This window comes from Clarias gariepinus, chromosome 5 (assembly GCF_024256425.1).
Source record: "Clarias gariepinus isolate MV-2021 ecotype Netherlands chromosome 5, CGAR_prim_01v2, whole genome shotgun sequence".
Taxonomy (NCBI): Eukaryota; Metazoa; Chordata; class Actinopteri; order Siluriformes; family Clariidae; genus Clarias; species Clarias gariepinus.
The window spans coordinates 26,269,972-26,292,727 of NC_071104.1; the positions used below are offsets into that span (position 1 = coordinate 26,269,972).

The window sequence follows — 22,756 nt, forward strand, 5'->3', positions numbered from 1 at the left end:
GAGTTTACCTTGGTTAATTTCTCTATTTGTTTCTCTAGTTCTTCCAAACTGGATGTTTGATCCTCGTCATCCTGGAAAAAAAAAATTAAACATATAGAACAATTACATAAATATTTGTAAACAAACATCTGTTTAAACAGATGATGCCATTTTTTTGTTTTCAGAGCTACTTGCGTCCTACCATATGCTGTTACAGTACATACCTCTTCCTCACATGTCTCGGTTTTCTTGCATTTCTTCCCTCCATCTTCCTCTTCATCATCCTCCTCTCCTAGATCATTACTGTCATCATCCTCATCATCATCTTCCTCAACGCCTTCGACCTTTCTCTTGTGTTTGTGACCAGTGGTAGGTGTTCCCAAACCCTGGCTCTCTTCACCTCCTACACTGCTATCACGCTTCCCGGTCCGCTTAGCGTAGATAATTCTCATTCTAAACACACAATTTCGTGCTAATGACTTACATGTGAGGTGACGGTGATTGTTTACACAGAATCTATAGCTTCAATTAATGAAGAAAAGATTGTTCCTCTTTACTACTTACTTTCGAAGGCTACTCTCAATGATACATCTTTCCCTCCGTAGATTTGTCATCTGGTCAATACTTTTGTCAATTTCCCTGCCGACCAAAGAGGGAAAAAAATTAAACGTACCATCACAGTAATTAATTTTCTTTTTTTTTGTCTTTTCTTTTATACATGTGGGTGAGATGTTAAAGGACTTACGCAACTACGCTCCTGTTGCTGGCCAGCTCATTGACCAAGAAAGCCATGATTGAAACTTTCTGAGTTGGGGTGTGGGCCTGAAATCCTTTGGTCTTTAAACTCTCTGCCAGTGGTGTGAGCTCCGTCTGACTGCAGTGGGCGGCCATGTAGATCTGCAAAATCTCTGACATGTTGTCCCGGTTTATCTCCACACTAGAAACATGATCACCAAGAGCTGTTTTTGCCTGCCACACAACATGCAGAAAATAATAAAGTGATTAAAAATTACATTAGCTAAAATATTATTTCAGCCATTTTGTAAAACTATATAACATAACATAATTCATCACTATTTTCAGAATGATCCAAAAGAATGAAGTGTTTTATGATGCATGGCTAAAGTATGCTATAAAATTATATAGCAATACATAGATTAAACTGATGTAAACATTAAAATAAATACATCCATAGCATCCATTACACCATATATTCCAACTATCTGTTGCCAACATGCATATCTTACTTCCTAATTGCTTGCAGTCTGATGCAAAAGCAGTGATTTGAGCAGTGGTATGGTTACAATCCATCATTTAAATATTAAGAAATATAAGAATAACCAGGTGGATTCTGCATTCTATAGTACCCAATCCCCCAAAAAAATTTCAGACATATCCTATCCATGGTTGAACATGATCTCTGGGGTTCCTGATTGTATAGAAACATGATTTGACCGTGGATTTGTCTGATCTAATAATGTATGGCTTATGCAGGGTTGGAACCTGTATCGTTGACGATGGCTTTAACTCCTAAAAACAGACTTCCCCCTGTTGCTTTCTTTCCTCTGGCATGGCTTACCAGGTGACCTGTCTAATTCCCCAATAACCTGATATCCATCAACAAGGAATCAAGCTCATGCAACAGCCTGGTGAGACATACTACCCTGTGCATTATTACACTCGGTTAGGAGGAAGCAGCATTTATAGTAAGTGTTACATTGGAGCAGTAAAAAAAAAAAAAAAAAATCCATAAAAGAAGCTAGCATTTACCCACCAACATGTAGTTTTAGAGAAAATACTGTCAGTGGGTTTGAATGAGCTTCACGGGGATATAGATTACACAAACAAGACTAACAGGAGATTTGCTGGCTGTTGTGCATTGGACTGAAACTCACTCGTTACAGACTTTTAGTTTATGTAGAGAAGAACCAAAAAAGTTTGAAGAGCTTGTCTAATGTTAAAAGCTGTTGACTTGATATTTATGTTGCAGTGTTTAATGTTTAAGTAAGTAACTAAGCTACAGTATGTATTAGCTAGTAGGGAATATAAGCACTTTTTATGTTAGTTTTAATACATTTACACTTCAGTTCTCGGTTTCTTTCTCACTGTTCTAGATCTGCAGAATGTAGTGAAAGGACACAGCAGGGATGAAAGGATGGCAGGAACAGTGTAGCAGTGCCTGAGGTGAGCTGGAAACTACATCTGCCCACAACCTCAAGGGAATGAAAACCATAACCTCATTAATCTTCGCTTTCTGTCAATGTTTTTATTTTAGGTGTAAGTATTGCTACATTTTATATTTCTTTCAACATAAATAAGAACAATGAATGGACGGCTGGGAAGCAGTAAACACACACTGTGACTTTATTTTATGTACTAAAAGTTTTTCACTAGTCTGTTCTACAGCCTCTGGACACTAATTGTGTCAGTGTCAGGTGAAGATGTGGGGACCATTTGCTCTGAATTATGAATGAAGGTTTGTGTATGCACATGTTCCTCACCATTGATCCTGGTGGAAAACCTGGATCACAAACTGCAGCAGACAGCAGGCCAATGAGCAGATCCTGCAACTGTGCTACACTGGGACTCAGGTTGAGAAGTCCTGCCTGTAGCATGTGAAGGGTGGGCAGTTTAGTGCTGCGGTCCAAACGCAGCACCTTCCCAAAGCAGCGCACGAACTGCATCACCATCAGGCAGTCCCCAAAACAGCCATCTGGCAACAGAAGACCTGGTAACCGTAACAGCTCAGGCAGTGCCTATGGAAGAAAAAGGGGTGAAAAGAAGTTATTCATAAATCTATACCAGTATGGTTATAATCACCCCAAATATGTGCAGATACACAGCTTTGTACTGATACACAGCTTGCGCTGCACTGTCATTGTTCTCCTCAAAAAGCTAATTAGCAACTACTTCAAGATTCAACTGACAAATGTAGTTGTTTAAAATACATTTTGAGTTGTAGTACGTGCTGTAGCCACAAGATGGCAATGTGAACATTGTGAACACTGAACAAAAAAAACAGCTGTCATAGAGTAGTGGTTCTCAGCTCAGGTCCTGGAGGATCACAGCCCTGCACATTTTAGTGTTTCCTAAGCTCTCAGCACACCGTATTTAAATAATCAACTAATTAACAGCCTTTTTTAAATTGAGGTGTGTGTGGTATAGCAGGGAACACACTAAGATATGCAAAGGAGTCACCTTCCAGGACCAGGGATCAGTACCACTGTCATAGAGTATGTCATGCAAATAAAGAATAAAAACAAAATAAAGCATCTGTAATGAGATTTTTTTTTTCTAATTAAGATTAAAACTGAATTAAAATTAAATTGTGTTGAATAATGATGGCACAAATACCTTCTGATCTGGAAGGCACATGTCTTCATTGGGTTTGTTCAGCTCTTTAACCATCTCTAGCTCCAGCCGTCTGAGCTCAAGTTTGCGCTCTTTGTTTAAGCGTTTCTCATCTCTTTTCTCCTGCTTCAGACGCTCTCGTTCCTGTAACCAGAATACACAAGCCAGAAGTCATTACTATTCAACATGGCACTTTTACTGGAAATTACTCTTACACTTTCATATAGTTTAAAAACAAGTGACAGACATTTGTAAGGTGACGATGTTGTTTCTCATTTTCAACATGTATTTTATTTTAGGAATACACCAGACACACCTCAGCTCTCTTCCGAGCCTCCATGACTTTTATAAGCATCATGTGCTGCTTCCGTCTCTCCCGTTCCTACAACACCACAAAACGCAACATTTACCCTCACATGGATGGACATAAATACATGTATGGCATGACCTTAGCAATAAAGTACAAACACTTAAATAGAACATCAAAACAAGGCAATTTAGATTAGAATAAGCACAGGAAAATCAAGTGTAACACATGGAAAAGAATAAGGTAACAGATAGATGCTAGACATACAGTGCAGTGTATGAAAGCAGTATTGCAAGGATGTAAAAAAAAAAAAAAATGCAAAGCCAGTACTCATCAGATCTTCAAAATCTGCCACTAAAATAAAGTAACTATCTTTAGTTCAGACAAGTGTTATTAATTAAACTGAAGTTTTCTACATGCTGCCCTTTAGAGCACAGTCAGCTGAACAAGGGAGGGAGATGTGGGAGAATCCTGTACAATAATATACGTGTCCTTCCTCTCAGTTATTTAACAAAATGTGTCAGTTATTCAAGTCAGACATTAAACTGATTCGGTAGTAGAATTTTTCTACACAGATAAGTGAAAGTTGTCCGTGCTGCATAATTTAATGAGCCTAGAGTAAGGCTGTTTAAACCTGTGGTTTAACAGTTCAACAGACATTTTGGAAAATTATTAAATGTAACCCTATGGCGTCCATCACATTTGGACAAATGTATCACTTTGTTTTAATACAAAATTATTAGAAAAACAAACAACAAAAATCAGTATTTGGGATGTCATGATTTCAATGGACATCAATATGTCTTGGTAATACTACGTACTCGGTCCCTCTGCAATAGTACGTACAGTACATTGTTTCTCTCTCCCTGGCACAGCCAGAAAACGTACAGTGTGTCGCATAATGAGAGCCATGCAAAGGAAATGTAGGCATGACAGCAGCCTGCTTACGCATTACAATGGGCAACCACATCACAAATAACTCACAACGTAGTGGGAGATGTACAAAAGTAAACATACCCATACCATTTCTAGTCTATGCCTCTCCAATTCCTGCCAGAAAGAGTTGGCAAAGAATTAAGAGAGAGACAAAAAAAAAGACATTTAACCACCTTCACGAGAAGTTCCCAAAGTGGGCGGAACCCAAATACCACAAGAATGTTAAAAGGATAAGCACTAAGCACTGCAATATGGGAGATATCCAAGGTAGAGACACAAAACAATGTTTTTGATTAAGTTGTCCTTTATAGCAGACACAAGTGGAAAGACTTGTTACTGCATACCTGTTGCTTCAGAATGAATGCCTGTTGTCTGCGTAGTTCTTTCTCCTGAACAACAGTAGAAACAACACACACACACACACGCAGGATTTGAGTAAACTTTAAACACAATATGAAGACAAAAATGATATTATTGCATGCATATATATATATATACACACACACACACACACATTAAAAATGGTTGGTTAACTTGATTGGCCAGGTGTAGCAGCTTCAAATTGTGTGTCCAAGTGTAGCGAAGTGGAAAGACAGGAGTTACTCAAACACAGACAGTCTCAGTCTGTGCTGTTATTAATTTACAACAGCCTGCTTGTCACATCTCAGGAAAATCTCTCAATAGATCACAAGTATGGGCACAAGTACAATCACTGTTACCTTCAGTCGTTTCTCAACTTCTAGGGTTTTTGCATTAATGGCTTGCTCTTTCTTTTTTCTTTTTGCCTGAAAAACAAAACAACGACCTTTTTCCATCAAACTAAATAGTTAAAAAGATGTGCAACCCTGGCATCAGTGTTTGCTGTTTATTTTTTATAGCAAACCTACAGTAGACGGTGATTTTAACATAAACAGTACATTTTGAGACTACCTGACCCTGTGGAAAGTTCACTGATTTGTTTTTCCAACTATAAGGAAATGCGTTATGAAAAAAAAAAAAAAAAAATCAGCAGTCTTTATTTTCCTTAGATTGTAATGTACTACTGGAGCAGGTGGGGGACTTGTTTTTCCCTTCTCAGAAATATTTGAGTGTACCAACCTTTTCCAATGAACCTACTTGGTCTTACTTGGTAATTCCCCAACCATAAAGAAATGCATTATGAAAGATGACACAGCGTCTATTTTTGGTTGGAATGCAATAAACTGCTGAGGTTTTCTCTTCAATGAACACAAGAACCAGACAATCAGCTGAAAAATTTAGGTGGCTCACTTGAATTGTTTAGAGCATACACAGGGGAAACATTTGCCTGGTGATATAATAGCCATTTTATTTGAAGGTAATGATGCGGGAACATTTAAAATGAAAGCACCTTGCATTTGGCTCCTGCTTGTTAACATTAACCTCCCATTACATACTGTGTTCAGGAAACCGTTTGGTGTTTTAACAATTTTACAGACAGCATAGTGAAATTTGTAATCATAGTGTGTAATTTCATGATAAAAAAAAAAAAACTTATTGTATTTGATTTTAGTTACATGTGGTATATCGGTGCAAAATTTGGAAATGCCAATTAACCTAATCTTCATGTCTTTAGACTGTGGGAGGAAAACGGAATACCCGGAGGAAACCCACCAAGCACATGGAGGACATGAAAACTCCAAAATGTCAGCACATTATTATTAATAGTTTGCTGTAGCCCTACTAGACAGTCAGGGAATGTGGCGTGCAGATGTATGGCGAGAGATATTTATTTCACAATACAGCACAGTGTAAAATTTCCCAACTCACAAGGGCATTTAAAGATTTGTGTAGAACAGCAATCTGAACATTGTGGTTAAGGTTTTCCTGTCATGTGTGGGTGAGGATACTGAGCTTGGGTGACATATTACAAACATATAGTAGGTCAGAAGCCAATCACTCTTACATCCTATTAACCCGACTTTTAAAAACACCAGGAGATTTAAAAAGGAAACAAAACAGAAAAAAGAATAAGGTTTATATTTATTTAAATGCACGATTTACAAGTAGCTGTTTATATGGTTTATCAAGTGTGGCATCTTTACACCATGGTCAACAAAATGGCAAAAAAAAAAAAATTCTGACCTTGTTTTATTAATTACATTCAGCTCATTTCACCAGTGTTTATTTTTACCCTTCAGATTTCACTGAGATTTTAAATAGCTTAAAACAAAGAATAGTGAAAGAGCATTTTCCCTTTTAAATCCCTCAACGCATTCTGAAGATAAAACCTTTAACAGCGATATTTTAGGTTTCTTACATATTTTTTCTATGTTTAGATTTGTGAGGATTCTTGTAGGTTTTTAAATAATTTCTACAATTACAGATTAATGAATACCCTTTTTGTGACATGCCATTATACTGTAGATCTGAATCATAGCCCAGCTTCACTACATTTTTTTTTTTTTTACCTCAAGTATCTGCTGAGCCCGAAGCTCCTTCTCAGCACGAATTTGTTCAAGTCTTTTGACCTTCTCCTGTTAAAGAGAGATGAAGAATGAACATGAAAAAATTGAGCAAAAACAAGAACATATACAGTATTTAGCACTCTATATAAAAAAACTATAATAAAACTATTAAAAAAGTAAAGAATTACAGAATGTGCATGCATGCATATATATATATATATATACAGTATATATATATATATATACACATAAATATATACATACATACATACACCAAATAAAATGTATTGGTTTTTTTTTTATGTGAATCCGCAAAACATACTCAGAACAGAAACAAGGTTCCACTAATAACTGACATTATCGGGCTGCATGTTTCTAGTGCTAGTGGAAAAGTAGGCTTTCTTTTGAGAAGAGGTGTTGTGCAGGTTGTGTGCATTACTGTGAGGGGGAAAAAAACACAAGTGAAACCTCTACCTGCTGCTTTAAAATCTTTAGCTGTTCTTTCTGCTTGCGTTTTTCCTCTGCTGCCAGCAAAGCTGAGATGAGACATTTAGAGATTTATATTAGCTTGGAGATGTTGAAAATCACATCAAGTCATAATGAGAGAGTGAATCACAAGGAAAAGTAATAAACATGGGTTAATTGAAAGAATGCAGAAGGTATGGATTTAAATCTAGAAATAAGTGATATGTATATTTGATTTACTGTATTTAAATTACCAAAATCATTTAAAACAATAAAAAATAAGTAGTCACACCGGTTTTATTAGCAAAGATACTCTACACAGTAAAGAATTTCTAAAATGATTTGCTTAGCAGACATCTCAAAACAAATATGTCCAAGCTGTGCAGTGTTTAATGGCTTTACCTTTTTGTCTTTTGGCCTCTTTGGCAGCTTGTGCTAGAGCCCTTTTTTCCAGCTTTCGTATAATCTTTATCTGAGCGGCCTGCCGTGCAATTTCTGGCCCAGAGAAAACAAGAAGTGGAGAAGAGTGAGTTTTCATTTGCTTCTTGCCCAACATAATGTTCTTATAGCTAACAAATAAACAATACAGGATGCATGCTACTTTAACCTAATCATCTTAAAGCAATGCAATGTAAAATGCTAATGCAATGCAGTAAAAAAAAAAAATACAGGAAGCATGATGCTTTTACCTTACACATGCATATGTTATATAACTAATATAACCTGTTATTTTGCAATTCACACATTAAGTACCCTTATTCTATTGTCTTAAAAAGAACTTTGGAGTGAGTAGAAAGCCTTTCAGAATCCTAAGTGCACCTAAGGAAGATGGAATCTTACCTTGTGCCTCCAGTTTCCGCTGTAGTTTAATTAAAGCAGCATTAGCCACCTCGGCCTCACCCACACTATGTGGTCTTCTTTTCCTTTGGCGAGAATGTAAAGGATCATCAGTACACTGGAGTTCCAGACTCTTAGGACGACCTCTATGTGCCTCCATTGCCAGGATACATGGAATGACCTCATCCTCTTTCAGCAAGCACCACTGCAAACCCTGGAATTCAGGAGAACATAATCAGCCCGCCAAAACACAAATTACTCCTCCAAACTGTTATCAGAACAACTGATTCTATAATTAATGATTGAGTACGTACTGTAAATAAGTTTAACACGAAACTAGTTTATAAGACATTTCAGGCAATACATAGTTACATAAATACATAGTTAAATAAATAAATCTATGGAACTTGTCAAGCATCTTTTTTTTCCCCACATCTCCATTCTGGATTATACAGCATTTTTTAATATTAATTTCCATATTTTCACAATCTATTTCATCAGCACGGCAGTAAATCAGAATGATTTTGAGTAAGAACCGGTAGTGAGTCCTACCAAACGAGGTGGATGTAAAAAGTGTTATAATAGTGTTAAAAAGGCTGTTATATGGGAGGAAAAACCTGACCTTTTAGTGGCCTGTTCAGTTAAGTGGTTGTTTCATATTATTACAGAAAGCAGTGTTTCCTCTTCTGTTCTGCTATTTCAGACATTTTTTTAAGGTTGCATAATTCACTTTTAACTGTCAAGATTGTAAATGTGCTTGCACATACATGAATACAACAGAGTGTTTCTCATGCAGTCAGACCAACAAATATTCCTCATTAACAATTCGGCACGAAATGACAGGCTATGAATATAAAATGAATAGTAAATCACCTCGGGTCCTTCTCGAGCTTCATAAAATTTGCCAACCCTTATTTTAGCACTGAAGCTGAAATGGTCACGGGTGATCTCACTTATTCCATTTCTTTCCAAGTACTACACATGTACAAGAGAGAAACAGCATAAGTACAACCTTATAAAAGTACCTAATTTAGACAGTTTGTTGACATAAGATGTACATAAATATTTCATTAAATAAATACATATTTCATTTCCTACTTAAATATAAAGATGCATATAAAACAATTATTTAATAAAATCTCAAATCTGAATGAGCATAAAATGTCAGGTTATTTTTTATTACAGCAGCTATGACAAAAGTGGCAGCTATAATTTAAATCATGGATTTATTTTAATGCACATATTTCAATATGCTATATAATACAGTAACAACTAATTCACGGGAACTTGTATGGAGGATGTCTCACATAAGCTAAGTCTTGAAATGATAAAAAAGGAACCAATGGAATTTAACAAAGTAAAACATATCATCAATGATATGAAGCTTTGTCAGTGCTTTGTAATGGACAGTATGCTTACAGTCATAGGAGAAGCTTCAGGAGAGAGGTCTTTATCTAATTAACTTTAATGCATAGACAGAAAAAAGATGAATTGGAACATTTTAGGATGTGCTGTTATTGCAAGACAAGATTGTATTTTTCTTACACAAGATAAAACTACATCAGGAACTATAGATATTGGAACCCTGACAAAACCAAACCAACCTCCATTAGGACTGATTCTTACCTTCATAACATCTGGGTATTGTTTGAGTTTTTTGCCACATGGAGCATAGTAGGCCACTTCTCCCTGCACACGCCCACAGACGTTTGTAATGCGGGTCTCTCTTTTCCACCTGAAATGTATTGAATTGGTTTAGAATTGTACATGTGACACTACATATAGTGAAACCTCGGATTACAAGTAACGCGGTTTGCGAGTGTTCCGTAAGACAAGCTAAGATTTTTAATACAGTAAATCTTGACTTGGAAAACGAACAAGTCTGTGTTTACAAGTACTGAGTATCATGCATCAGGCATGCGTTTCTTGTTTTAAAGCATGATCACATCTAAACTGATGGTTTTTCTCTCTCGTGTGCAGCGGAATTGTGAGTAATCGTCTTCCCTTCTGGGTCTGCTGTCGTCTCTTACTGGTATAATCAACATCCGTGCACACGTGTACTGTTTACTTTAACACCGTGAACACGTGTGTGCGCATAAAACATTTTATTTTGTGTCTGTATGTGTATGTAAAGCAAAGGCAAGTCTCATTAGAGAAGTTAAATATTCATTTTTTCTCCCTTTGTGTCTGTGTGTGCGCGCGTAATTGGACACCGTGCCCTACACACACACACACACACACAAACACACACACACAGGCTCCTTCTACTTTAGCCTTCACAGACACACAGGCACACACACACACACTTTCTCTCTGCTCTACACAAAAACACTGCTGTCGCGATTCTTTTCAAAGGTAACGTGCAGGTTAATTTTTTTTTTTTTTACTTTACAGCAGTGATTTCGATAGCGTGTCGCTTAATCAAGCGTCATTAAAGAGATGACTTGTTTATTTTTCCGATAAAACAGTGTTTCCGTTGTGTGCGCGTGTGTGTGTGAGAAAAGAGTGGAGGATTGGTAACTGTGTAAGACAAAAAGGGGCAGGGGGGGAGCTTACTTTAGATTTATACACAAACACACACACATCGCCTGCACGCACAAACAATAATAGTAATAATAATAATAATAATTTCAGTTTGGTTTCGATTTGGTTTACGAGTGTTTTAAAATATCAGCACGCTTCCGGAAGGAATTTTGTTTATAATCCGAGGTTCCACTGTGTGTATATACATACATCATATATATATATATATATATATATATATATATATATATACATACATACACATACACACACACATACACGCTGACTAAATAATCACAATAAATTGTCTTGTCCTAAAGTCAGATTCACTCACTACAGAAGCCCTGGCACAACTCAGACCAGTTATTCAAATCAGGTGCAGCAGGCTTGGCCAGCTGTGTGTCACACAGCAGAACACTCCAGAGACCTGGAGTCACTGTGAGTGCCAACAGACTCCATCAGGGGAGGAAGCATGGATGGATGGGTGGAGGAAGGACGGAAGCCAGAAACAGTGGCACTTTCTTCTTTTCTCCTCTGGACAGGTGCCACGGCTTTAGTCAAGCAAGTCTGAGACTGACTCAAATGGAGCATGGGCCGAGAAGGTTTTTTAAACTTTACTTTGGCTTTTCATTTTCCCTGCCAAGCACACACCTTCTTGATAAATTTACTGACTTTCCTTTAATGTTGAGTGCTCAGGTTTTCACCCATAATCTAAAGACATGCAGATGAGCCTAATAGGTTTTGAGCAGTGTGTAACGCGTTAGAGTACCTGGATTACCTTTTGATGTAATGAGTAATCTAACACGTTAGGTTCGCTATTTAAGTACAGTACTTATTTATCATCGTTTAATTTTTTTTTGAGCCAGACAGCAGTGGTTCCGTTGTGATTCAATGTGTGTGTGTGTGTGTGTGTGTGTGTGTGTGTGTGTGTGTGTGTGTGTGTGTGTGTGTGTAAATCGTCCTACAAGCCCCACCCCTGATAATCCGCCCCACTATGTTATTCCTGCTGTTAGTAGTTAACAGATTATGGGCCAAAGTGATGATGGTAGAATAACTATAAAGGTCTTGACTAAAACAACATGCATGAGGAATCACAAAGAAGTTTTCATTTTCTGCAATGGAAAAGTACTCTAACTAGTTACTTTTATCAGAAGGTAATGCTGTAATGTAACTGAATTAAATTTATTGACAGGAATTTTGTACAGTAGTTAGTTACTTTAGAAAAGTAACACCCCCCAACACTGGGTATGAGTGAGTGTGGGGAGGTGTGTGCATTGGCACTCTAACCAACATGTACCCTGCCTAGAGCCCCAGGATAGGCTCCAGGCCTCTCATGACCCTCAACAAGATAACAAGACCCTCAACTTTGTAGAGAGAGTGTGAGTGAGTGAAGAAGACAGCATTACAGCTCGTTCATAGTGACTGGATTTCTTACCCATGTGTAAGAGGCCTATGCAGTGCCTGCTCATCAGTCACTCTTCTTCTCTTTGCTGAAAGTGAAAATGCTGAAATGAATGCTCACAAACAAATTATGTTCAAGTAATAACTTTTCTTATGTTGACATACTATATTTTCATTGTTAGAATCTAAGAAAAGTGTTTTTTACAGTGACTTTAATGTAGTGTATTTTATTACCTGGGGGTGTGGCCGCAGATGATGAACTCGGGGTGCTGTGATAAGTTAAAGCCCAGGAGTTGTGCATAGTTTGCAACTGTTTAGCAGGTTTATGGATTTGTAGGTTAAGTGAACTAGAGCTGTTGATATTCCCACTAGAAGGGTCTGTCAAAGAGGTTGGTCTTTTAGTAAGTTTAAGTGGAATGCTGTCTGTGTCAGTATCCATTTCTTCTTCTTTAATATCCTCATCATCATTATCAGAGTCAGTGTCCAGGTTACTGCCAGAACCTACAGAGAACGAATGTAAGTGAAGGTTCATCATGCACGCATCCATCAATACTAATAGCACATTACTAAAATACAGCTTCAACACACACAAATCACATTAATGTGGCACATTTGTACTATACAAACCTGATAAACTGTCACTTAAATCTTCCTCTTCATCATCCTCATATTCCCCTGACCCATCGGAGTCTTTGCTGCTGGGAAAGTCAGATACCATTTCCCTGAACATTTTTCCCTGGAGCAGTGACCCTTTGCTTGCCCTGCAGGGTGCTTGCTGTGTGGAAGCTTTATTTGAGTCAGGAGGTTCAAAGTAAGACTGTCTGGCTCCAGTGCTCAAGTTGATGGGGGTGTTAAAGCAGGGACTGGTGGTTGCTAGTAAAGGCTTATCTGGGGTTTTAGAGCCATCGGAGCGAGGTTTGGTAATAAGTGCCAGGGGAGCATCCTGCACATTACTCTGAACAACTCCATTATTATGGGAAGAGTTCTTCTGCAGGGTGGAGGGGAGAAACAGGTTGGAGTGCTGATGATTGGGGGGTTTGAGCTTGGAGCCATACGGAGGCGAGAGAGATGAAGACAACACGCTTTTCCTCAGGGATTTATTTGTTTCTTGGTGTTCCTTTGCCTGTGGGGAAAACAATGTTCATAAAAGTTTTATTACCAAACAATGTTTTAGTACTTAAATTAATTCAAATGACTTTTACTAGATGGAAATCATGGAAGCAGTGCTGCAAAGAACATTCTTTTATTGCAAGGTTACTGGAAAAACACAACTACAAAAACGTCACACACAGATTTCACCTTTTGCTTTGATTACACATGCAATGTGGTGGACAATTCATGTGTGAAAATAATTCCTCATGCTCCCATAAACCATTTCACAATTTGAGTCCTGGAATACGCTTGTGCCATCAGGGTAGAGAAACTTCAGTGTGTGTGTGGAAAGGCTCCTACTTTCACTATTAAACATAGCTTTGATTTCATAATTATTAACCAGCAACAGTAATTGCTGTTTTTCTAATCGATTTCTGCAACCCTGTGAGTGGTCCTGTATTATTCATTTTGAATGTATGTTGAAAAAAAACATGTTTGATATGAATTAATTACTCCACTGAATACCTGCACTAAGTACCAGCACCTGTTTGCCATCACCACCCTCAGTGCAGGCTGCATACAGTAAATACAGTGCAATAATATTTAAATAGCCTGTCAGGCAAGTCTCTCCTTGTCTCAGTTTTTTAAGTCTGTGAATTGTTAATTAAATGTATTTTCTCATCCTTTTAAGATTTCTACTTTATATTTTTTTTATTGGGAAAATAATAATGCCAAGACCTACAACCTGTGCATTAGAAACCCTAGCTTTTATGACCTTTCCTTACAATAGTAATCTTTACCAAGATCTCCTGAAGAAAAAAAAGCCAGATTGATTTAAATAGTTTTTTCATTAAAACAGTTTTCATGTTTCCTATTCTGATCTGCAATCCAGTGCTAGTGATGTCAACATAAGACAAAAAAAAAAAAGAGTAAAAAGAAGTGAGAGAGAGGCAGACTGTTACCTGCTTGTGCTGAATATAGTCACTAATATGCAGGAGGAACTCGTCTGGAGAACTTCTGGCTTTTAGAGATGAGATTTTGGGTATGGAGGTGATGGTGGAGGTGTTAGGAGACGAAGAGAGAGATGTTGGCTTCGGACAGGGAGAATGAGAAACTGATTTTGGAGATACACAGACAGAGCGATGTTTTGGAGATGAGCACACAGAGAGGGGTTTGGGAGACAGGGTAAGACACAACGGTTTTGAGCCATCTCGACTGGGTTGTGGAGGAAGAGAAAATGCCTTGGTGCTGCCTACTCCTGTGGCCTGGATGACACTGGTGTGTTTGCTGTGTTCTTCTCTTGTTTCTGAGCTGCGGAAGCATAACGGAGCAGCCTGGGATTGGGTTAAGTCCATAGAGCACAGATCTGATCTAACAGAAAAGCAACCTGTAGTTTGGTCCATCTGTGAGGAGTCCTGATTGGAAGAAGACAAGAATGGGTCGCATAAGATCCAGCAGTTACAACAGACTATGTAAAACACAATCCTGAGCAAACACATATACTGTACATACACACTGAACTCTCACCTAAAGTCAAATTAATACTAAGAATTCATTTTTTAGTGGTTTAAGAAACTTTGGGCTGCAGATTTGTACAAGCAAAGTTTTTTATATCTATCTATCTATCTATCTATCTATCTATCTATCTATCTATATTAATTTAATATGTAAGAAAACCATCAAAGCCTTTAAAATCTGTTCATTACAGTTTATAGAAACTAAAACTTTCATTTAAATCATAGTTTACTTTATGATTGCACAGTCAATGTATTGATTCTCATTATGCTTACAAGGCAATAGGAATAAACACAAATATACTAGTGGCTCATTGACTCCCGGTCACATTTTTCAAATTAAAGTCTTTAATTAACAATTTTACTGGATTCCTTAACATTAAAGAAACATGAACTTCTGATTTACTAAACCAGTTAATCCATGTATTAAGTGAGTGACTGATGTATTATATATATTACTGATGCACATGTTGATTTTACTTGATTTACTGTTAATGCTGAGGGGTTTGTTCATGTTAATCAATGCTTTAAGCAATGTCAGTTAAGAGAACCATAATACAAAGTGTTACCACATCTTTCATATCCTAATGTAATTTTGCTATTTTCTTGCTGGTAGTGGTTATAGTATGAAACTGATCCACAGTGTGGTTAACACAGAAGGTCCCTTTATACAATGCACACGAATTGCTCAATCAGATTGTAACATCTACAGTAATTTAACAACCTAAGACAATCCAAAGAGTTAGAAAAGTACAACAAAACATTTATCAATATATCTACCTTATGCATCATATTGCATCAGTAGTTTGAATGACGTACCTTAATCTTCCTGCTCACTGCTTGTCCTCTCTGGGAGTCTGAGTCCACACTGCACACACTCAGGCCCTCATCATCATCTTCATTTTCCAGGTCGACAGAGCCCAAACTGCTTAGGGTGTCACTAGAGCTGTCAGAGCTGGATCCTGATTGGCTATCACTATTGCTGGAAATCTCTGGCATCTCTGTCACACAGAGTTTCTGTCATGAAGAGAAGTGACAAATCATATCATAGTCTGCACACATACACAACTCATTTTCTCTCTTTCCATACATGCATGTATCTCATCCATCAATCTAAACCATGCTTCCCATAAACCTGTCAGAGTTCTCCTGAATGAATTGAACTACTTGCTGATTTTTTTTGTCCCTCAAAAAAAAAAAAAAAAAGATCTGCCCAGAACAGTACCCAGAGCAGCATTATATTACTTTAATATCACAATAATATTTTACACACACACACACACACACCATATCTGAGTACAACTATCATATTCTAAAAAAGACACATATTCCTATCCCAGAGAAAACAACACATTATTTGTTTTAGTGATTAAGTTCCTGAAAATTAACACACCTCTTTTGTTTTGTGACTTGCTTTCTCTTGAGCTTGATCTTCTTTGATCTTCTGCTTCCTGCTCCAGTTTGGAGGATTGGTGGCTAACTGTTCGGTTTTGCAGTGGTTGAGGATGGCGGGCTTGTTTTGAGCATTTAGACCTGCTTTGAATGCATTGGTCTGTTCAGAGGTTGTATAAGCTGGTGAGGGTGAAGAGGAGGTAGAGCTTGCTCCAGAGGAAGCAGATTTTGCTTTGCCATTACCACTGACCGCACCATTCAGTCCTATATGATGGAGAAATTCACAGTGGACCACATGAATTACATCAATTTCACTACACAGTGTAATAAATCTCCACATTTCTTATTGTAATAAACTGTTCATGTTTAGCCCACCAACAGACCAGCATGCTGTGGAGCTAGGAACCTTAGGGCATAAAACCTCTGATGTTTAAAATAATAGGAATCTCAGTAATTGCAGTCACCAGAATTCAAACTCTAGAACCCCAACTGGCAGGACTTTTGCAATTTATTTTATATCATGCTTGGACTGGAGGGGATTTATAAACAGGCTTGCTGCTAAGAGCACCGTCCCCATAACTGACACAAGCAAAGCTATACAAAAATGTATACATCTTAAAAAAAAAGATAGATAATCTTAAAACAGAAATGCTTAGGCTGCAGGCTACCTTTAGCAGAACCCCGTGTGCTCTTCTTGGGAGCATGTGACTGGCTGAGGGATGGAGGTGTGAAGAGAGGAGGCAGACCCAATAGAGGAGGAAAAAGTGCAGCAGCTCCGGGAAGTTGGGGATCCGAAGCCCGCCACAAGTCTAAATGGTTTAGTATAGTAGAGAAAATATATTTGAGTTAATATAGAGTCCAGACTAAGCAATAACCCAGACAGACAACCTGCACATTCCATCTACTTTTGTTGCAGGTCATTACTGGTGCAAATTGTAAATGTGAAACAGAAAAAGCTTTTCATCTCAGAACAGCCAGTGCCATCAAAATGCTACCCAGCTGTGAAAACAACTTTCTTAACTATCCACTTAAGGGCAAATAGTAAACTCAGATCAACTTAGAACAGAATCATAAAAAATCCAGGGACACAAAAGAAGCAGACAAACAAATTTAGCCTTTATTTTTTCCCCCAAAAGAACAGATTAATGCAGATCAATGCGCAATCTAATAGATTATTAACAATAATTAGAATGAAAATTTGCCCCTTGGAGTAAACTCAGCAAGACTGAGGACCTCAGGATTTCACGAATAACAATATTATTACATTTAAAAAAAAGTTTGAAATTGTGTGCAAAGTGAGGTCAAAGAACTGCCTTCACTCCAGCCTGTTATAAATGTCAAACCTCTAGCATACCTCTCTGGTATAATGGAAAATCAAGTAAATGTGATGTATGTGGACCATGTGCCACATCAACACAGTTAACTGAAAAAATATGGAACAGGAAGGGGGGGGGGGGGGAATAATAAAAACCGCACACACAGGCACACAGCAAGTCTGGCTTAAAAAAAGTCAGCACCTGGATTTAGCCAAGTAAATAGTTAAGAGCCTTCATTGGATAATTGCTGCAGTGATTAATATGTTTCAGCTGGCAACAAGTTTTTAACCCTAACTGATGCACTGAGTAGCTTCTCATTTCTTAAACAATCATGGCAGAAAATATACTCAGCAAAAAAAGAAACGTCTGTTTTTCAGGACTGTGTATTTCAACAATAATGTTGTAAAAATCCAAATAACTTTACAGATCTTCATTGTAAAGGGTTTAAACAATGTTTTCCATGCATGTTCAATTAACCATAATCAATTAATTAACATGCACCTGTGGAATGGTCGTTAAGACCTTAACAGCTTACAGAAAGTAGGCATTTAAGGTCACAGTTCTAAAAACGCAGGACACTAAAGAGACCGACTGTGAAAAACACCCAAAGAAAGATGCCCAGGGTCCCTGCTCATCTGCGTGAACGTGCATTAGGCATGCTGCAGGGAGGCATGAGGACTGCTGATGTGGCTAGGGCAATAAATTGCCATGTCCGCACTGTGAGACGCCTAAGACAGCGCTAGGACAGGAAGGACAGCTGATCATCCTTGCAGTGGAAGACCACGTGTAACAACACCTGCACAGGACCGGTATATCCGGATATCACACCTGCGTGACAGGTACAGGATGGCCACAACAACTGCCCGAGTCACACCAGGAACACACAATCCCTCCATCAGTGCTCAGACTGTCCGCAATAGGCAGTCCATGAGGAGGAGATGCACTGCAGTACTTTAAGCAGCTGGTGGCCACACCAGATACTGACTGGTACTTTTGATTTTGAGCCTCCCTTCATTCAGGGACACATTGTGAAACATTTTTAGTTTATGTCTTATGGTGTTGACTCTTTTAGTGTTCATACAAATATTTACACATTAAGTTTACTAAAAGTAAAAACAGTTGAAAGTCAGAGGACGTTTCTTTTTTTGCTGAGTGTATATACACTGCCGGTGAAAAGCTTAGACACATCATCTAATTGCATGATTTTTATTTCTCTCTTTATTGTAAAACAATTCTGAAGGCATCCAAAAATATTTTACTACTTATGTTTGTCTGAAATTTTGCACATTAGTCTCTGCTTCAAACCTCGAAAAAAGCTATTAGCCAATTACAGGGGACGTGAGGATCAACTATGGAAACACTTTTTAATTCTTGTGTCTGACAGCTTTGCAGGTTACACAACAATTGTTTAAAGTAGATTCAACTAAGTAGTCGATATCCTTAAACGGAAAAAAAAAAAAAAAGGTACATCACTATTTCTGATATGTAATAGGTAAATCATTGCTTCTAATAATAGTTCAATCACTACTTCTAATAAATATTAGTTAAATAAAATGTAAACAAATACAACAAAATTATTTAACTAAGCTTAACACATGCTATTCCATAAACCGTTTAGCAAACATATACACATCATATTCTTTGTGAATACATGGAAACACTTAAATAACAATCATAACATAAGTTACTCTTTCTTCTTTTGAGCACAATAGAAAAAAAAAAATCACATAAGTAACTCAAATTCAATTAATCAGTCCTTCGTATAAGTAAAGAGCGGTATTATCATACCATCAGTGTCCCTGAGATGAACAACAGCTGATGCACTTTCTTGTCTCACATGTTACTGACTGCAGTCTTTTACACGCAGGTGTTTATACACAGACCCTATACTGTTACATCATAGTTACATCATAGTAGAGACTGTGAGGTGGGGATTCTTTGTCACATATGATGCGTGTATGTTGAGTCTGTACCTTTGCTCCATAAGTGACTGTGAGGTAATGCATACTGTGATGTCATCGTGTCACAGTTGTTCCTTGTCGTATGACTTCAGCTCCATCATTTCACATATTTTAGCTTTACAATGTTCTTTAAAGCCTACTTCATACGTCGGTAATTTCTGAAGCCAGTAACTCAAAATGAACTTCTCCTCTGCAGCAAAGGTAAGTTTTGTTTTTGTTTTCCAGAGATGGTCTTCATGAGAGCCAGTTACATCATGGTGCTTGATGGGTTTTGTAAATGCACCTTCGCATCTTAAAAATACAACTGACTGTTGTTGTTAATTACCTAGTTCCATACTGCATGTGTAATTTCATAGTTTTGAAAAGACTTGTACCCAATATGTCAATCAATCATTCGTTAATCCATTATGTAAGGAACAAAACAAAAAATGGGCACAAAAATTCTGAACATAAATAAGGTATGTCTTATGAACATAAATTATGCTCAATAGGTCATGTTAATTTTTATATTAACTTTTGCAAGTGCAAAAGTCGGAATTTCCCACCTATTCTGCTTATAAAAAGAAAAAAATAATTAAGTCATGGTCTTCAGTGTGTTCAGATTTGAGAGAGGCAGAATATACAGATAATACTCATAAATGTCAACAGGAATGGCAAAAATTATCCCAGCAATCTTCCAGCTGTCAAAGATCAAATATTACAATGGAGAGCAAAGAACATGAAAAGGATTGTAAACACAGTTATAAAGGCAATACATCAGTAAGCAACTTAAAGTGCTTTGACCTTGCATTATTTTAAAATTGCTTCATGTAATAAATAATCTAATAGTCTAATAATATTACTATTATTAACAAACATTAAATATTTGGTAAATGTAGCATAAATCACTTTTTTTGTCTGCTTTCTTAGTCTTCAGCATACTGTATGCATCCTTTTGCAAATTGTATACCTGGAAATGTTCCAAGTTGTGGGTGGGTCGTTAAGCCTCCTTGCAATCCCAAAATCCCCAGGCCTCTAAAATCGGAGCATCCAGACAGAGGAGCATACAGCCTGAATGCTGGATGGCTCAACATGGGGAAAGACGTTCTCAAACCCGGATCACTAACCAGCTGAAACAGACGTCCTGCAGACAGACAACAAAAGAGATCAAGAGACAGAGGACTTTGTAGATTCACATGCTTTATAAGAGAGGATAATAGAAAATCACACCTACAACAATGTGTGTACATTATTTTTTTAACTCTTTTATTAAACACTCACTGGGTAAATTGATCAAAAGCTCAGAATGTAAGGGATTGTTTATTGTGTTAGTCAATAACAGGGCAAACAGGCACGCATATTGTGAAGAACACAGAATAAACCACATTAAAAATAATGAGGCACACATGAATAACTAGTATAGGACTACTAGGATGCAAAAAGCTATGTATTCTATATAAGCACAAATAAAGTAAAGTTGCACGATAGACAACTACAGCTGTCTGTATCCATGCAAAAATATTGTGACAGTTTTGTGGGTGACGGGTTGAGCGCCGAGTGAAATGACAGCTGACATTCTCAGCCTTGCACAAGGCACATCATGTCTGTACAAGACAGAGAGGATGGCATAAGAGAATCAATTAGCAGAACAGTGCAAACATTTATTTGGTTATTTATGCAGTGCATTAATCATTCAACTGGACAACAGAACGCCTTAATCATAAACTACATAGCACCTGACCTTCACACCCATTTGTCGCCATTCCCCAAAATGTTGCCACAGTTGTCCAGAATGTGTTTGTATGCTGTGGCATTACAATTTTCCCCTTACTGGAACTAAATGACCACAAAACTTTTACAGCATGACAATGCCCAGGAGCACAAGGTTGGAGAGAGCCACAAAGAGCTCTGACCTCAACCCCACTGAACATCTTTGGGATGATCTGGAACACTAATATTGCACCACCTCTTGACACTTGCTCGACCTCACTAATGCAGTTGGAGCAGAATTAAAACAGCAGTGGGAGACTAAATCTGTAATGGGATGTTCAACATGGTCATGTGATTGTGACAGTCAAGTGTCCACCAACCTTTGTCCATAAAACAAATATTTTTACATAATTTGTCCTAAATACGAATAACTTAACAATATAACTACGGATTATACCTATATAAAATGTTTTTTGAATGGTTGTACATTTTAAGACAAGAACACAGACAATAGCTGATGGGAGGGGGGGGGGGGGGGATCAGGAGAAACAAAACAAAGCCTCCCTGCACGGAGCTGCTTTTATGCCAGGTTATGTACACAAAAGGAAAATATCCTCTTTTTTCATTCTCAGTTTGATGAGCTGCATATTTACCAGCCAGTTCTCTAAGGGCCTTGATGTCTATAGCAGAGTAGACGAAGAGAAGAGAATGCCAGGGAGGCCTACATCCATCTCCTCCTCTCCCCACTCTCCTCAGCATGTCACAATGACATCAGTAAATACCTTTTTAATATTAATGGCATCATTACTGCAGTCACAGGACAATTAAATTTTAAGTTTCCTATACATGTGAATTTTAAGTTTCACATACATGGTATGGTTGCTCTGTGTTCAAACACTGCAGCATCTCCAGTGAGCAGAGGGACTCATTTGTCCCTGTCAAATAATATCCATCAACACATAGAACACTTAGAAGAGTCAGAATGGAGTGAGCTTTTGCACATTTTTATGTTTTACCTACTTTAATATGCTAATATCACATCTGGATAATAAAAATAAATACCTGCATGGATATAATAAGCATAGATACAAACAGGTTCAACATCCTTGTATTAACTGCAGAGGCTTGTCATGAGAAAAAGCAAGTGTGGAAAAACTTGATAGCAATTAATAACAAAAAGACACACAGCCAGCACATACAATCTGCAGCATATCCTCTATAATGTGTTCCTTGGGGAAGCATCCACCATATAAATAAGTAGCAATCTGTATTATTTCTTCTTCTGCTCTGACTTCAGAGGTGTCACTGATCTGTCTGTTTTAATCACTATCCTGTCTGGGTAAAAAAAAAAAAAAGGCATCTCCTACACATTCAGCGTGTATGCACAGAAAAGCAAGAGCAGACAGCCTTTTTTTGTTCTTATCATGAATAAATGTCATAAATCACACACACACACAAAACATGTTTTTTTTTAACCTGGAAAATCAAACAGTCACTTTAAATATATGCAGTAGTACGCTCCTATCCACTATACACTTGCTGCAGAGAATAAAGCATGAGCTTCCCT

At 37.6% G+C, this 22,756-nt stretch overlaps 1 protein-coding gene across 5 annotated transcripts in view; it reads right to left on the minus strand.

Annotated features, from left to right (window-relative positions):
- The window catches only part of LOC128523943 (bromodomain adjacent to zinc finger domain protein 2B), a 54,456-nt gene that overhangs the window by 9,433 nt on the left and 22,267 nt on the right, over nucleotides 1–22,756 (minus strand). For 3 of the 5 annotated variants that reach the window (XM_053496161.1, XM_053496164.1, XM_053496167.1), the window contains 24 exons: nucleotides 20,450–20,623; nucleotides 16,892–17,032; nucleotides 16,225–16,487; nucleotides 15,651–15,848; nucleotides 14,280–14,732; nucleotides 12,853–13,348; nucleotides 12,460–12,726; nucleotides 12,260–12,314; nucleotides 9,928–10,036; nucleotides 9,175–9,276; nucleotides 8,305–8,515; nucleotides 7,867–7,959; nucleotides 7,474–7,535; nucleotides 7,003–7,068; nucleotides 5,293–5,358; nucleotides 4,918–4,962; nucleotides 4,655–4,687; nucleotides 3,647–3,712; nucleotides 3,334–3,474; nucleotides 2,481–2,735; nucleotides 725–948; nucleotides 544–618; nucleotides 204–432; nucleotides 9–71 (listed from right to left, as the gene is read on the minus strand). In XM_053496161.1, coding sequence (XP_053352136.1) covers nucleotides 9–71; nucleotides 204–432; nucleotides 544–618; nucleotides 725–948; nucleotides 2,481–2,735; nucleotides 3,334–3,474; nucleotides 3,647–3,712; nucleotides 4,655–4,687; nucleotides 4,918–4,962; nucleotides 5,293–5,358; nucleotides 7,003–7,068; nucleotides 7,474–7,535; nucleotides 7,867–7,959; nucleotides 8,305–8,515; nucleotides 9,175–9,276; nucleotides 9,928–10,036; nucleotides 12,260–12,314; nucleotides 12,460–12,726; nucleotides 12,853–13,348; nucleotides 14,280–14,732; nucleotides 15,651–15,848; nucleotides 16,225–16,487; nucleotides 16,892–17,032; nucleotides 20,450–20,623 — 3,887 coding nt within the window. The remainder of the gene's footprint in view (nucleotides 1–8; nucleotides 72–203; nucleotides 433–543; nucleotides 619–724; nucleotides 949–2,480; nucleotides 2,736–3,333; nucleotides 3,475–3,646; nucleotides 3,713–4,654; nucleotides 4,688–4,917; nucleotides 4,963–5,292; nucleotides 5,359–7,002; nucleotides 7,069–7,473; nucleotides 7,536–7,866; nucleotides 7,960–8,304; nucleotides 8,516–9,174; nucleotides 9,277–9,927; nucleotides 10,037–12,259; nucleotides 12,315–12,459; nucleotides 12,727–12,852; nucleotides 13,349–14,279; nucleotides 14,733–15,650; nucleotides 15,849–16,224; nucleotides 16,488–16,891; nucleotides 17,033–20,449; nucleotides 20,624–22,756) is intronic. The other 2 variants (XM_053496165.1, XM_053496166.1) reach the window with 2 other exon arrangements.